At 32.6% G+C, this 16,599-nt stretch overlaps 2 protein-coding genes and 1 pseudogene across 3 annotated transcripts; 1 reads left to right on the top strand and 2 right to left on the bottom strand.

Moving 5' to 3' along the window:
* Nucleotides 1-2,019: 2,019 nt before the first annotated feature.
* LOC105800469 (alanine--glyoxylate aminotransferase 2 homolog 3, mitochondrial) lies at nucleotides 2,020-5,972 on the top strand. 2 transcript variants are annotated; one of them, XM_012631640.2, is made up of 10 exons: nucleotides 2,020-2,422; nucleotides 2,841-3,071; nucleotides 3,305-3,475; nucleotides 4,059-4,202; nucleotides 4,319-4,498; nucleotides 4,806-5,031; nucleotides 5,129-5,242; nucleotides 5,331-5,417; nucleotides 5,508-5,547; nucleotides 5,831-5,972. In XM_012631640.2, exons 1-10 carry the CDS (start codon nucleotides 2,159-2,161, stop codon nucleotides 5,835-5,837), a joined length of 1,464 nt encoding a protein of 487 aa, XP_012487094.1. In that variant the 5' UTR covers nucleotides 2,020-2,158; the 3' UTR covers nucleotides 5,838-5,972. The 2 variants fall into 2 exon arrangements, with proteins under 2 accessions (XP_012487094.1, XP_012487093.1); XM_012631639.2 differs by having other exon boundaries at nucleotides 5,835-5,955.
* A 1,370-nt stretch (nucleotides 5,973-7,342) lies between these two features.
* LOC128032515 (uncharacterized) lies at nucleotides 7,343-10,819 on the bottom strand (annotated as a pseudogene).
* Nucleotides 10,820-14,379: 3,560 nt separating this feature from the next.
* LOC105800466 (acetolactate synthase small subunit 1, chloroplastic-like) lies at nucleotides 14,380-15,100 on the bottom strand. Its single transcript, XM_052620638.1, has 3 exons — nucleotides 14,986-15,100; nucleotides 14,711-14,863; nucleotides 14,380-14,648 (listed from the first exon to the last, which is right to left on the bottom strand). The coding sequence occupies exons 1-3, from the start codon at nucleotides 15,046-15,048 to the stop codon at nucleotides 14,607-14,609; spliced, it is 258 nt and encodes an 85-aa protein (XP_052476598.1). The 5' UTR covers nucleotides 15,049-15,100; the 3' UTR covers nucleotides 14,380-14,606.
* Between the last annotated feature and the right edge of the window lie 1,499 nt (nucleotides 15,101-16,599).

Below are 16,599 nucleotides of genomic sequence, written 5' to 3'. Positions count from 1 at the left end.
CTATATTGAGGATTTAGTCTATATAATTCAATTTGATATAATTTGACTATTTAATATTATTAATATTAGGGTTAGTATTTGATATCTTGGCAAAATATTTTATTATTTCACAAGTAATTTTAAAAATTGTTGCGTTTCTTTTTTTAAAATATTTTACTATATTCCTATATGATTCTTGTCAACTGTCTCGACCTCGCTTATAAAGTCTAAAAACTCAATTGACAATGTACTAAATATTTTTCCTAATATTATGCCTTAGCTCAAATCACTAACACCATTAAAAAAATTGTTAATCAACTAGTGTGGTTTTAAAAGAAAAGTCCAAATTATGAGATTGAATTGGATTTTTATTAAACGATAAATTAATGAAAAATAAATCTATAAAGATAAACATTAGTACTGATTTTGATAGAGCATAACATTATTAATAATATTATTATAATATTAAATATTTAAATTAAATATAATATAAGAATAGAAAACATAATTTGACCAATGACTTATTTTCCTTTTTTACTTCAAATTTGAATAAATTATTAATTTCAAATCGTAAAGAGGACCTTGTTGAAAATAACAATTATAAATACTAGGAGGATTAGTCAATAAATTTTAACGTGAATCAAGTCGATTGATTAAGGTATTAATCCAAAAATTAATATTAATCTGATTAGGCCAAAAATTAATATAAACCAATTCAACCCATTTTTTAAAATTTTTAATTGACCCGATATAAACCGATGTCACCTGATCATCTCAATTCTCAACCATCCGTACGATTCTAAAATGGTTTTTATGTTGGGCAAATTATTAAAAAAAGCCCTTCTTTTTCAAAATTTATCGAAATGGGCCTTTTATGTAATTATTTATCGGAATGGTCCATTTTCCGCGAAATCCCGTCTACGTCAGCGCGATGTCAGGGTACGCGCCAGGAAATCGCATCCACGTCAGCGCGATTTGCTGATGTGGACACAAATCGCGCCCCCTAGGACGCGATTTGCTGACGTGGCATGAACAGTTTATGTTTTTTAGCTTGGAAAACTTTGAAAGGCCATAACTTTTCGCTCGGTTGTCCGATTGAGACAAATTTTTTTATTTCGAATAAAATTTCGAGATCTCTGTGACGACAAACAATGTAGAAGGCGGTTTGTCATGATTTCGTCGAAAAATATCCTTTTTTGCCTCTAAATTTTAATTTTTTCGGTTTAAAATTGAATTTTGAAACATTCAAATCATTATTTTCCTTATTTATTTGAAGTAAACACCGGATTTTTTTTACAGAATTGTTGTATTATTTTTTGATTTGACACGTGTATGGAATAGGTCCGATAAATCGTTAGAACGTAAGTAATATAATTAAGATAATAACAGTATTTTTATAATATGCCAATTAATTAGTTTAGCTTAGTTGGTTAAGATGCTTGCTCTTTTCCCTTAGAACCTTGGTTCAAATCTTGTTGGTAACAATTTTGAATCTTTTTTGTACTTGTTGCTATTGATGTAATACTGAAGAGTTAATTGATTCAAAAAAAATTGTACTTTTTAATTGATTCAGCGCGTAGATCTCGAAAAGTTATTCGAAATAAAAAAATTCGTCTCAATCGGACAACCGAGCAAAAAGTTAAGGCCTTTCAAAGTTTTCTAAGCTAAAAAACATAAATTGTTCATGCCACGTCAGCAAATCACATCCTAGGGGGCACGATTTGTGTCCACGTCGAAGAATCGCTACCGACATGGACGCGATTTCTGGCGCGTACTCGACATCGCTACCGACGTGGGCGCGATTTTGGAAAATGCACCATTCCGGTAAATAATTACATAAAGGGCCCATTTCGGTAAATTTAAAAAAAAAAGCTTTTTTGGTAAATTGCCCTTTTATGTTCTCCAAACACGTGGCATTATTTAAGCGGACGGCTAATATTAAGCCAAGGAAAGAAATGTAATTTCATGGTAAAAGAACAATAAGTACACGTCAGCAGACACTCGCCCTTGCCTATTAAACTGTTTTCCCTCTCAATTCTTTCCTTCCATAAAAACACCATCTTCCTCGTTTCTCTCTTTTAACATTGCATACCGCCACCAAACACAGTCCTACATTTTAGGAACTTCTCTTCTCTTCTCTTTCCAGAAAATAAAAACCAGAAAGAGATCCAAAAAAATAATGGTGCACGGTTTTATTAGTTCATGGAGGAGGGTGTTTTCGGAAACTAAATGTTCTCTGCGACGGGGGCAATTTGGTCGACGACGCTGCTTCTCTCTGGTGGCTCACAAAGCTGAGCTTGATAAAAACAATGTCGATTCCGTTCCTAAATTGCCTCCCTTTGATTACTCTCCGCCTCCTTACACCGGTCCTTCCGCCGTTGACATCCTTTCCAAACGCAAGGAGTATCTCAGCCCTTCCATGTTTTACTTTTACCAGAAACCCGTGAGTTTTATTTTAACACGCCATCCATCGAGTTTAATTTCAGATTCAAAAGAAACTCAATTCACTCTTCTTTTAAATAAAAATTCAGAAACAATAAACTTGACATTGGATATACTAATACTATTTAAGTGTAGCGTAAATCATTGAACTCTCCTCTCTCTCTCTCTCTCTCTCTTTGAGTAGAATTGAACTGCTCTTTCGAATCGATAGTGACGTGTTTATCCTTTTCAAATCACGTTTTTCATTTATTTTAATGTAAAACTTTTATCAATTAAAGATATAACAAGGCAAAAAAGACGAATAAGAAGAAATTACTAAAAATTATGCACTGATCTGTTTGGCTGCTTCATAGATTCATTGGATTTTATGAAGTAAATCTGGCTGATTGTTTTTCATTTATTTAATTTTTTTTGGGTAGTTGAACGTAGTGGATGGGAGGATGCAGTATTTGTTCGATGAGAACGGACGAAGGTACCTAGACGCATTTGGAGGGATTGCTACGTTGAGTTGCGGCCACTGTCATCCTGATGTGGTCGACGCAATCGTCAACCAAACCAAGCGCTTACAACACTCCACCATCCTTTACCTCAACAATGCCATCGCTGATTTCGCTGAGGCCCTTGCCAATAAGTTACCCGGCAATCTCAAGGTCATTCATTACTCTCTCTATCTATCCGATCTCTGGCCATATAGTTCAAACAGTTCTCTCTGAAGATGATTAATTTTCTATTAAGTTCGGGTATTTACATGATATTGGGGATGTTTCATTTTTCTTTGCCTTCTATCATAATAATTGTGATTTACATTTTGGATTTAAATTGATCTCTCTATCTTCTTCTTTTTGCATATTAATTTGTGTTTCTGTTTTACGTGGCCGTGCAGGTTGTATTCTTTACAAATTCAGGGACAGAAGCAAACGAGTTAGCAATGATGATAGCGAGATTATATACTGGATGCCATGACATAATATCATTGAGGAACGCGTATCATGGGAATGCAGCAGGAACTATGGGAGCCACTGCCCAAAGTAACTGGAAGTTCAATGTTATCCAGGTATTTCTATTGTATATTTTTGAAATTTTCATGCTGCCATATTCGTGTCTTGTACATCATTTAAGTATTGAATAGTTTAACATGAAACGACTAAGGTACATAGGTGAAGATTATGACCTTCTGATGTTATGTGGATCTTATCTTATTATTGGTTTGTGACCCAACATTATTTTGCTATGGCGTGAACATTGTAAATCAAATTGCATCCAATGTTGCCTTAGTTACTAAAGAAACTTAACTTGTCCATTATTGTTCTCATGTTTTGAGGAGAGCATTTACTGAGCACCTGAAATGCTAAAACAATATAAGTATTAATCTTTGTGGATAGAATATAAAGAGTTAAAGGCATGCTTCTTTTTCATTTTGGTTTAAATTAATTTCAATCTATTAATAAAGGATAACGGAGAAAACAAATTCACTGAAGAGGATATCTCAATTGCGTGGAAACAATCTACTCTCTGTTTAAACTTTTCAGCGAACTTGTTGTAAATGGATTTACCCAAAGTTGTGTGTGTAAAAAATATGTACCATTGCATCGCATGATTAAGCATAATTATGCCTAGCTCATAAGCATCTTCATCAGAGTGGAGTTCATCATGCCATAAACCCAGATCCATACCGAGGTGTATTTGGTTCTGAAGGGGAGAAATATGCAAAAGATGTTCAAGATCTTATTCAGTTTGGAACTTCTGGGAACATCGCTGGTTTCATTTCTGAAGCCATACAGGTAATCACCAATATTCATTTTCTCCTTCAATCTTTCATGTCCTTTTTATCAACTTCTCATGACGTCATTGTGAAGACAGCATCACCTAAACATTCCTTTTATGTTTTCATTGACAGGGTGTTGGTGGAATTATAGAATTGGCCCCAGGTTACATGCCTGCTGTTTATAGCACCATAAAGAAAGCTGGAGGTCTTTGCATAGCTGATGAGGTTCAGGCTGGGTTTGCTCGCACGGGGAGCCATTTCTGGGGATTTGAGAACCATGGAGTTGTTCCCGATATAGTAACAATGGCAAAGGTTAATTTGCTTACTATGATGGTAGCATTTTCTCAATTTGATTGCTCAAGGAGTACATGGTATAATATATATAAAATCACATGCGTTGCTGTTGCTAACATTTTAGTACAACATATTGAATGATGATTGAGATAAAAATTCAAACCCTCACTATCACCTATTTTCACTTCAAGAGTTAGAGAGTAGGTAATTAGCATCATACACTACAGGTTAGCCTTGTCTTAAGAATCTGATCTACACACAGCTTATTCATTCAGTTGCAGCTAGCTTTTGTGCGTTAGACATGTTTCTTTAATTACATGGACAGGGCATTGGAAATGGCATCCCTCTCGGTGCCGTGGTAACCACCCCTGAAATTGCAGAGGTCTTGACCCGCAGAAGTTACTTCAATACCTTTGGTGGGAATCCTGTATGTACTGCTGCAGGGTTAGCTGTCCTGAAAGTGATCGAAAAAGAAAAGCTTCAGGAGAATGCACATGTTGTGGGATCTCATTTGAAGGAGAGGCTAACTGCATTAAAAGATAAATATGATCGTAAGCATACTTTGTCGGTCCTTCCTCCTGTTTATTGTACATTTGACATCCTCTCATAACTTGCATTGCTGATTGTGCTATGTATGGATGTTTGCAGTTATTGGGGATGTTAGAGGAAGAGGATTGATGCTTGGAGTTGAACTTGTCACTGATCACAAGCTCAAGACTCCTGCAAAGCTTGAAACTCTTCATATAATGGAACAGCTGAAAGGTTAGGTTACTTCCAATCCCCACATTTGTCCAGGCATGGAATATACTCACTTCATATGTCACTAATGAACCCTATTTTCGTATCATAGAAATCGGAGTATTGGTCGGAAAAGGGGGATTTTATGGAAATGTGTTCAGAATGACCCCTCCGCTCTGCTTTACTAAAGAAGATGCAGGTCAGTTGATCCTCTTAACTTGAATGTTTTCTTTTATCATAGATAGTGACAAGATTCATTTATCTGTTCATTCATGATTTCTTGTTGCAGATTTCCTAGTAGATGCAATGGATTACACCATGGGCAAGATGTGAGTAAAGCTTCCCTCAAGTCTTAAATGTAGACAAAGATATGTTATGTAATTGTGATTATATCACAAGTTGATCCATTTATGCACATATAGATTTCTGCTTCTATAACGTTAATAGACTTTGCTGTTTGGATACCCTTTTATTTTTTAATGCTTATTTCGGTGAAAACAACCATCACTCCTATTTTTATCTTTTACATTTTTTTTTACTTAAAATCATTTATGCAACTTTTCTATCAATAATTATTAAATTAACATTTGATGCATCTATCGTGCATATCAGGCAGTAAGAATGACCTTCAGGTGTTCCATGATATGTTTGAGTTAAGCACAACATAGCTTACTCGCCGCCTATGACTGCAAGGTGTTTGTTTCTGGTGGCATTGATCAAATGTTTGTCATCTTTCGGACTTTCAGTTAAATCATAAGTTGTTTCATCAACAGGCGATTTTCGGTTACCATCAATGGCAATAAGAGAACTTTCTGACTTGGCTTTGGGAGAGGCTATAGTTGATAATTGCTTTCCAAATTCACAATCCCCAGTTGATAGCTCTTGCAGCCCTATGTCTTTATCAGCTTTGACGTACTCTTTAGCGATGCTCAACAAATCTTCTGGACTCAGTTCTTCCTCATCATCCTCAACCGGAGATGGGGTTTTACTATCTTTTCCGCTTCTCAATCTAACATTTGTTTTGTTTCTTTGCCGATGAGAAGGTTCCTGAACTTGTTTTTCCCGAAGACCAATACTCATTTTCACCGGGGAAGCAGTTTCACTATCACATGGTGCGTCTTGTTGACAAATTTTCCTTTTCCTCCTCTTGGTTTCACCTTTTTCAATAGGCTCGGAAGCTTTTTTAGACTGTTTTCTGGGCTTAAAATTTCCAGAGATAAATTCATCTCCAACCTCTTGGACTTTATCACTCTTATCCCGGTCGCTGCTAGGTGTACTTGCTTTACCTTGCATCCATGGCGGCAATCGCCATCGAGTTCCCTCACCACCAGCAACTTCAACCATTTATTCTTCTTCTTCCTTATTATCTGCTATAAATCGTTTCTAAAATCTCCAGAACCCTTAGCCTATCTTAGCCCCGCCATCGACAACATCCAAGAGTAAAATCAACAGATTCCGATCACTTCTTAGGTTTCTACGGCAAATATGGTTTTTTTTTTATCTTATACAAATCAGATAATAATAAAAAAAATGTTTGCGGCTTCTTGTTTCCTTGTAATGGAAGACTCATCGGGAAAAGAGAGAGAGTTTGTGAGCGTAACACTCGATTTAATCATCATTGATAGCATAAGAATGATAAAGCAGCACCTAAACTACTTATGGGAGTTCAGGTGTTCTAGGTACATCAATAAATTAAAAAAAAAACAAATGAGCTACAGTTGTACCACTTGATATAACAATAATAACAGACTTAATTGATAAACTAAAAATCAAATGGGCCGTAAACAAAAATGCTAAACTAAAAATGGGCCAGAACAAGGTAGACGGTTTCTCACAAGCATTTTAACAAACACCTTAACAAACACCTTGGAGTCATAGGCGGCGAGTAAGCTATGTTGTGCTTTAACTCAAAGATATCATCGAACACTGCCTGATAGTGCATAATAAATCAAATTACGACATGCCATTAAAAACAAGTGGGAGCTTGAACATAACTTTTTAATAATTAAATCATATTCGATTTTTTTCCCAAACTCGAATAGGTTTGGAGATTTAATAAATATGATTTGAAAAAATTAAATAAAACATGATACGAAATATGATAATATAAAAAAAAACACAAAATTTATGAAAGCCTATAAACATCACTTGATCATATCTGTGGATAAGAAGCTATAGACAATCATGTCTCTGATTTCACCTTTACAAAACCCATACTTCCTTAGCAGGCCTTCTTTCAAGAACCCAACCTTCTCCAACACCCTTTGAGACCCTATATTTTCTACCTCTACCAAAGCTTCAACCCTTACTAGGCCTTGGAACTCTGTGAAGGCATTAGCAACCGCCATCTTCAACGCAGTTGTAGCAATCCCTTGTCCCCAGTACTCTGCACTCACTGCATACCCAAGGCGAGCTCTGCTTGCCGGATCCTGGCTTGATCGAAACGTATCCGATGGAACGATCGTCTAAACAAATGGAGCGACGATAAGTTTGGGGTATAGCAACTTTCTGGAGATACGACAAAGCCTCTTCCCTGGAAGTGATGGTGTTCCATCTGAGATAACGAGTAACTTTGTCGTCGCTTGCCCATTTTAGGAAGCCGTCGACGTCGGGGAGATGGAATCGGCGGAGGGAGATTCTTGATGGGTCCATTTATATAATGGTTAAAAGGAGGTCTTAGCGAGGATTGAAAAACAAATCCCTTTGAACTTTGTCAATTATTTTGCTTCATAATGAATCTACTATTAGTGCATTGAATTGAAACGATTGATTAAGTCCAATTGTCAAACGATTGATTGCGTAAAGAATTGAAAGACCAACTTGGTCTATACCTACATTATTTTTAAATCAAAATCATTTAATTTATTTTTAGTGTTGAAAAAAAATTGAAAATTTTGAGGAATTTGATTAGTATATGGGGAGATTTGAATAATAAAATTATAGTTTTATATTTTACTTCATGAAACTTTTATAACGATATATCGTATGCTCAAAATAATTGAGTGATGAATAAGAAAATGATGCTCAAAGTAAACCACTTGTGAATTATGTTGAGAAAAAAGGAAAGTTTAGTCCCATATTGATTAGATATCAAAGTGTGGAATATGTTTATATATATAAATTAACTTGGCAATTGTTAAATGACTAAACTAATGTTTTTCCTTGTGCGTAAAGGTGTGCAAATCCAAAACCCGCCAGGGTTGAAGGCGCACATGGGCGACGCGAAATGTCTAGACTAGTCAGGCCTTTCTAGGCCTACAAATTCTAACTCCTCAATTCACGAACAATATTGGTTTCATTTTTCCTACCTACTTATGAGTATAATATTTATATTTCAATCCAGTCTTTATTTCTATATTTTTCATATTATATATATATATCTATATTATTTTAGTTCAATCTTATAATTTAAATAAATATTTTACATTATTGTTTATTTAACTAACATGTGTGCAACATTTTCTGCATATAGAAATGTTGTTCTCAAAGGAAACATAAGCTTGAATAATGTCACCTTGTGAGAAAAGATCAAACGGAGTTTTTGGAATGCAACACTAACTGGTCGAAGGTGAAGCACTGAGCAAATCATTCAATTGTAAGTCCAAACATATACTTTTAATTGCAAACTCAAAAACTATATACGCATGTGTATGTTTGCAAGATCAACTACATTTTATTTGTTTCTATTCTTTATTTGTGTATAAAATAAATCCATTTCAACAGATTGCTTTATAATTATAAGTGATAAGACTTAAAAGTAAATCGGTTCAGAATACAACGATAAAGCATTGAACGGATTAGAACATGCAAAAATTTAACTCATTCGCTTTATATATAATTGATACATCAAATATTAAGCAATGTGTTAAGTATAACTCCTATTTCAGTCAAATTTGAGAAATAATCTTCTAGTTAAACTCTTTATTTATTTCAATTAAACACCGATTACTTTAGATTATTTTATTATTATTTGACATATAAATTTAGTCTATAAATAGGCTTTTTTACAACTTTAGAAAATACACCCATTAGATATTAGAACTCATAACACATTTAGAGAATTTTGTGTTTACGTTTTGAGGGTTCTTTGTTTTCGGGTTTTCGGGGTTTAGTTTTTATCTCCATCTTTTTGTACTCTTCGTTTCTTTTGCCATTATAGTAAAATTATCTTTGCCCGTGATTTTTTATCCTCTTTGGAGGAGTTTTTCCACGTTAAATTTGTGTGTTCAATTTCTCAATCTCTTTTGCTATTTTTACTTATTCCTTGCTTAATCGGGTCAATCTCCAACACAATGCATAGAAAAATACATCATCCAAGTATCAAATATTTGTAATATTATCTTATTCTAAATAGTAAATGCTCTAAATTCACTTATCAAATTATTATGATTTAAAATTTTCCATCCCTAACTTATCACTTGCATTTCCTTTTCTAGGAAGATAAATGAAGAAAAAAAACACTTTTAGTTTAAAGATTGAAATTTTCAAGATTTAAAATAGTTTTGCACTTTATTATACCTAGAGAAAATATATATCAAAATCAAATGAAATAGTAAAGCTCAAATTTCGTTAGATAAATTAGTTAGCAATGTGCCATTCTCAATTTGAAAATAATATTGATCATGAGTCGAAGGATAAGATAAACAAAGGGTTTTGAGACACAATATTAAACGTACTAACCTCAATTAATTAGGCGAAGGATCGATCTTCATTTTATATTCACTCTCCTACAATTAACATCGTGATTATGTAAAAGACCTCAAAATTAGATATGATAATTTCAAGTATAACCATTAGAAATTATCATTACCATTACAAGCTATTATAAATCTCTATTGATTTTCTTTTGTCTTGAAATTCTTTTAATTAATCTATCCTTTTCAAAAAAAAAAACTAAATACATTTTTATTTCATAATTATCGAGGAATTTAAATTTTAAGAATTTTGATTTTAAATTTAAAATTGATTCATTATAATTTCAAATTCTGAAATAATATATTTGAGAAAATGTAAAGTAAATAATTGTTGCCTAGAATTAAATAATCTAAAATAATAGATAGTTAATCAGATAAAATTAGGAGGAAAAAAGGAAAACTATAATGCATAAAGAATCATGCATATAACTCATCTAAATTTCAACCTCTATAAATATCACAATTTAAAAAAATACAAACGGAGAATAATATTATTGAAAAAAAAAGGTGATAAATAATACTAACCAGAGAGGGAGAGAAAAAACCATGGATGATGAACTTCAAATGCAGCCAAACAAAAAAGAAAAAAGAAAGACAATAAATAAATGATAATTTCATGTTGGAACAGCCATTGGAGACATAGGATGATGGTATCTCCTGTAGTGATGATGATGATTTGCAGAAGGTTGACGATGGCGAGACAGCTGCAAGCTTGAGAATCTAACAGCTGACATTAGAATTGAAGCTAAATCCATGAACAAACACGAAAGCTCTTGCAAGCAGCTCAAGCTCTTTCTTAGCATAAAACCCATCACTATAGAAATGGGGTGCTCAAATCTAGGCATTTGTTGGATCTTGGGATGAGGGGAAATACATTCTTATATATGTGTGTGTGAATACAGATCATTATTTCTTTCACAATAAATAAATAAAGATAATAGTTTAATGATGTCAGCTTCATTTTATTATTTCTTAACAAAACATGGTTTCTTTTGCAATTACTAGTTTACCTCCCATCTTGCTAAGCTTAATTCTCTATTAATGTATATGAAAATTTCCTTTTATCTCTCCTATTAAATTGTTTTATTTCATAAAATAAATTATATTATTTTGAAAGTGTTTTTTTTATTTTATATTTTTATAATATAAATGTACATAATAAAATTTAAGCCTAAATCTTTATAATTTTTTAAAAAATACATTTATATTTTATCATTCAACAAATCTTATTATTATTTTATTTATATTAATATATTTATTACATAATTGTATTTTATACTCAATGGATGTGTTAAAATCTAATTAAAATTTAAATATATATTATTACTTATTAATAGATATAAAATATATTAATACATTAATAATCTGTTTAAAAGGCAGTGTAGGTCCCCTCAAGTATAATGGGGAAAATTATTTAATTTATAACTGAAATATATAGTTACTTTATTTGCTGATATTAATATTTCAAACAATAAATTTCTTATTTTTAAAGTCCAAAATGCAACGGATTGAGTTAGCTCAATTGGTTTTATTATGAGTACAAGAGTGAGTTTGAATGCGCAAAAGCATATTCTTTTTCTATTTAAGTATTGGGGAGGGTCTATAAATAATTCTAAGTATTGTATCAAAAAGTCCAAAATCTTAAAAATTATTTCTCTTCAATCACAGGAGAAATGTTAAATCCTAAGTAAAATGTTGAAATTTTATAATATAGCAATTTTGAATAATTTTATATTAAAAATAAAACTCTTATCTCAATCGTTTATAAAAGAAAATTATGAGATGAAAATAATAAATCAGCCATGCATTTTCTTAAAAAATATTTTGAAATTCAATTTTTGATGTATATATTGAAATTGCAATGTGTACATATTGGATGCCCACGGTTAAAATGTAATGTTAGTTTGCTGAGGGGAAAATGGGATGGGGGTAGAAAAGTAATTTGAGATGGGATGAAAGTATATGAGCACATCATGGGTTCATTTGTAGATGTGGCGGCGAAATTTAAACCGTCCGTACGTCCAGTTAAATGGATTTTGTTCGAGAAATGTCGACACTCTTTCGAGAGTTCGATCCAAGAGTAATTAGAAATGCATTTCCTTTTTCAACCGAAATAAAATATGATACATCATACCAACTTACATTATAATATAATATAGGACAATCATTTAATTCACCGTAAAATTTTTAGATTTTATAAGTGAATTGAGGTGTGATAATTTTCGCGTTTATTTATATAATTTATTTTTATTTATATATTATATTTTATAATATATTTGTCAAACTCTTAATTCAAGTTTAAAAATTTCACAGTGGTATGTTAAATAATTTTTGAAAATGTTATACTAATATATAAAGAGAAAATATTTAGTACACAGTCCTATAAGAGTATAATAAAATATTTTAAACAAAGAGACATATTTTAGAATAAAAAATACTCTATCGATTGTACAAAATATTAACCCATATATATATATCTTAAATTTTATATTATGTCGATTATTAATTATCAAAATCCATTTATATTATTTATATACGAGTTTGATTGGGTTTATGTTATCCATCAAACGAGTTTTAAATTTTCATTATCTCAACTTTTTCATTTCATGTAAAGTCACATTTGACTTCTTGTGATAAGTGAATCTCAAATCAATTCAATTGAAAAGTATTTAAAAATAAAAATAAATATTATAAAAGTATTTTTATCAAATGTTATTCTTATTTTAAAATTAAAGAACTTAAATTACTATCTTAAAATAAAATATATTAATTATTTAGCTTAGGGAGAGAACTGGTTATCATACTTTGAAGGATAGGAGAAAAAAGGAGAATGTACCAGTAGTGCTTCAACCTCATATCTTATGGATAGAAAGGTATGAAAATGGTTGTGGAGCCTATATGAGTGAGAGTTTTCATTTAGAGAGGATTTAATGAATAGGCAGTGGCAAAGCAAGAAATTCAGGGGCATGATGCCTTCAAAGTTTAAGATTTTTCATTTTCTTCTTTTATATAATACTATGAACCTTCAAAATATAGAAGTAGACTCCTCTAATATTTTTATAATATTAAAAGAATTATTCTTGATAAAAACAAAGTAAAAATTTTCTTGAAAAATTCAAATTTAGAGAGTAAAAATTAGAATATGAAAACAGCCATCTCCACTTTCGACTCTCACACTACTTTCCTTGTTTCTTCTCCTTGCAGCCGTCTCCACTTACAAGTTGTGGAGATTATATATTTTGAAAATATAATGTGGAACAAAATTTTTATCTAATTTTTTGTAACATAATTAATATACATTACATGTGTTATAGGAAAAAAAATTACATAGCACGTCTAATTTTAACTTGACTCTCCCGAGATTAATATCCTAACTCTGCCATTATGAATAGGGATGCATTATGTCCCACCCCTAAATTCAAATGGTTGAATGCATTTCCTTCCTATGTGTGAGTGTTTGGTGGAAAGTTGGACATCAATATTGATGAAAATGTTGTTATCACATTGAATGAATGGATGGTAATTGATCCTTGATGGGTGTAAGGGTAATAAAATGAAGATGGATATGGTTGGGATTTATATGGCAGTTACATGCTGGATGATATGAAAATTTAGATATTGTGTGGCCAGAATTAGGAATTTGGTGTTTGAACTTGTGGAAAGCAAGGATGGTGAATTGAGTAGAACTAAGGTGGAGGAACAATGGTGAACTAAACTAATGAGGGATGGTATAAGATTAATTATGATGGCGCCTATGAAGCAGGAAATTCTGCTAGTATAGGTGTCATAATAAGGAATGACTCATCTAATCTAGTGGATGGAATTGCAAAGAAAGTTCAAATAGATTCAACACTGGTGGTTCAATCATAGTTGAAATGGACTCTAAAATGTTGTATAGAGAGGAGTAATTGTGATGGTTTTTGGAAGATTGCTTCATATATACAAAATATTCAATTTAGAAGATTATTTTTTCAAGAAGTTGTATGTAATCTTGAAAGAAGAAATACGGCGACAAACTAGGTGGTTACTCAAGTCAAAAAGTAGATAAGTCTCAAGGATTGAGTGCATGAACTTTGATATTTTTGGGGTACATCCTAAACAAAAAAGGGCTTCTGGCACCGCATCAAAGCTTTGTTCTACTTAGGTAAAGAGGCACAGGTGGATGTGCATTTGAAGCTGGGTGCTTGCTCATGTATACTTAACAGCCAACAGAACTTAAGAAGCATAAGCGTGCATGTGCTATAGAGAGACACTCGACCAGAAATAAGCATTCTTACATTGTCTCCAATGAGAACACCCCAATGAGCATCGAGAACTTGATTGACCGCAAAACCATCAAACGACTCGACTGGATAAACATCTCCCTGCATAAGCTGATGAAAACACCTGAACTATAGGTTTTTTTTGTGTACATAACCAACGAAACACATATACTATAGAACTATGGTCTAGTTTTAAGACTTATCATACAGAACAAAGACATCAATCATTAATTATTTCAATCCATGGGATCATGAATGAAAAACAAAAGGCTTTCATAATGTACATAACCAGCTCACTACTTCTACTAACCAGAAATAAAGAGACATCTTTCTGTAAGAATCCTATAGGGTGCAATCTACAAGCCCTAGTTTGAATTTATACCCATGTTTAGAACTTACAGTCACAAAAGCATGTTGGATGGATAGTCTCCATTAGGCTAATCTTTGGCACAGCATCTTCCAAATACAAAGAAACTGAAAATACAATTTGAAAATTTCAATAGAAAATCAAATAGAAAGCTTAGTGAAATGCTTACCCCTCCAGAAGCATCAGCGTCACTAACTACTGATCTATCTGTGGCCCGTGCAAGAGCGTTATTTGGTACTGTTTCTTGAAGATCGGGATATGAAGCTGCTGAAAGTCGCCAGAATGGAGCGGATGCGCCCATTTTTTCCCTTCTAAGGGCAATCTAACAGAAAATAGAGAATAAACATAACAACCTTTAACTCATAAATAAAGTTGACAGGTGGAGGACTAATTAAGTGGCTAGTAGAATATTTTCTTCAAGTAACTTAAAGAAAAGCTCGTTACCTTTGCAGTTCTAGCAATTTCTTTGATCCCAAACTTGCTTAAATTTCTTTGCACAGCTAACATCTTCCCAGGATCTCCTGTTACCTGAGTTCACCACATTAGTTAACATTTCAAGAATGCAACCGAGTCCCTCCAACTTATGAAATATCTCATGTGTTCAATCTTGTTTTCAATTACAATACAACATTTTAAAAATCTTTTCTTATGGATTATTGCTCAAAAGGTTCTAAAAATAAGCATCTGCACAAACATAATGGACAAACTTAGACCAACTTCAGGAAAAATACTTTCTCTATAGAAACAATCATTTGCTAATTAAAGAATGTTTCCAAGTTTCCTAAAAGGTAAGTTATCACTCCAAACAGAAACTGGAAGGGAAGGCCTCTTTTACTGGTTCCTATGTACTTTATTAGCCAGTCACACGTCCTAGACCGTGGCTACTAGAAGTTTTTTATTCTCAGTCAACATTCACTACCACAGAAACCTATATATTGGCAAGCACCCAAAATTGTAAAGCACGAACAAGATAATCTATTCACATTAAAATCATATAATTTCTCCCGGAAACCATAAGAAAAAAAAAAGAACACTTCTTACGTTTAACTTATGCTAACATTATGCTAGACCTGACAATTTGTATATACATGTATTTTTATATTGTGTCATATCATAATTCATATTATATAGATTTTGTGACATTTATATATTCATATGTTTTCATATTATTTTTAATGTTATGTTTTAGTTACTTTTATCAAGCCCTGCTCATGTTCTAACATTGCTAGGTCTTTATGGGAATGTTATTTCTACTATTCAATACCTCAATAGTCAGTAATTGTTCTGAGATATCCACTAACCACATGATCTAATAAACTAGACAAGGTTAGCAGGCAATCAAAGGGGAAAAACATTACAAGAATAGAATTTAAAAGGAATATTATTAACATTCTACAACGTCATAGGCTCATAGCAGGATTGACCTCAGCTCTGAACTTAGGATCCATCGTCACTTTTACAAGCATTAGCTCACGTTCAACCTGGGGTTCATTTGAGATATCTTCAACCTATCCATCAGATTAAAAGAACTAGTTTGAGCAATCAACATGAATCACTATCATTTTTTTAGAAAAGCAACGCAAATAATCACTTGGTCTTCATTCATACTCATCCAAGAACGAATGGCAAATGATGAGTCTATGAGTCTAATGGACAATATCGAGATACTTGAAACTCCATTGATAACAGCTTCAGGACATGCATACCAGAAAAGGAGTGATTGAATAAAATGTTCAAAGTGAAACAAATCACATTCCTCACCTCAGGGGAAGAGAATCATTCATAATACATGCTTACAAAGCCAAAGACAAGCATAGAAATGAAGAGTTTGAGGTAACATTGTACCTTCCAAACATTCACAAGCTTTCATAATTGCTCTATAACTTGTTGGAGCACTGTTTCAGTACCAGAGACAACAATGGTAAAAAGTGCCTTATCCTTGTTTAAACCAACTGCAAGGAACTCGATGTTGTATCCTCTCCTTGCAAAATCTCCAGCAATCCTATTAATCATTCCACTTTCATCTCCGACAAACACAGAAATCGTGTGTCTTTTCAC

This window comes from Gossypium raimondii, chromosome 9, assembly GCF_025698545.1.
Source record: "Gossypium raimondii isolate GPD5lz chromosome 9, ASM2569854v1, whole genome shotgun sequence".
Lineage (NCBI taxonomy): Eukaryota > Viridiplantae > Streptophyta > Magnoliopsida > Malvales > Malvaceae > Gossypium > Gossypium raimondii.
This window is presented reverse-complemented; position numbering and strand designations above follow the sequence as displayed.

Bases quoted from the DNA above. Each gene is read 5' to 3' on its own strand.
- LOC105800466 (XM_052620638.1), bottom strand. From the start codon at position 15,048: ATGTTAGCTGTGCAAAGAAATTTAAGCAAGTTTGGGATCAAAGAAATT. The intron at 14,864-14,985 runs GTAACGAGCTTT...ATTTTCTGTTAG, and splicing joins AAATTGCTAGAACTGCAAAG to ATTGCCCTTAGAAGGGAAAA. The intron at 14,649-14,710 runs GTAAGCATTTCA...TTGTATTTTCAG, and splicing joins ACGCTGATGCTTCTGGAGGG to TTTCTTTGTATTTGGAAGAT.
- LOC105800469 (XM_012631639.2), top strand. From the start codon at position 2,159: ATGGTGCACGGTTTTATTAGTTCATGGAGGAGGGTGTTTTCGGAAACT. The intron at 3,072-3,304 runs GTCATTCATTAC...GTGGCCGTGCAG, and splicing joins AGTTACCCGGCAATCTCAAG to GTTGTATTCTTTACAAATTC. The intron at 5,243-5,330 runs GTTAGGTTACTT...TTCGTATCATAG, and splicing joins TATAATGGAACAGCTGAAAG to AAATCGGAGTATTGGTCGGA.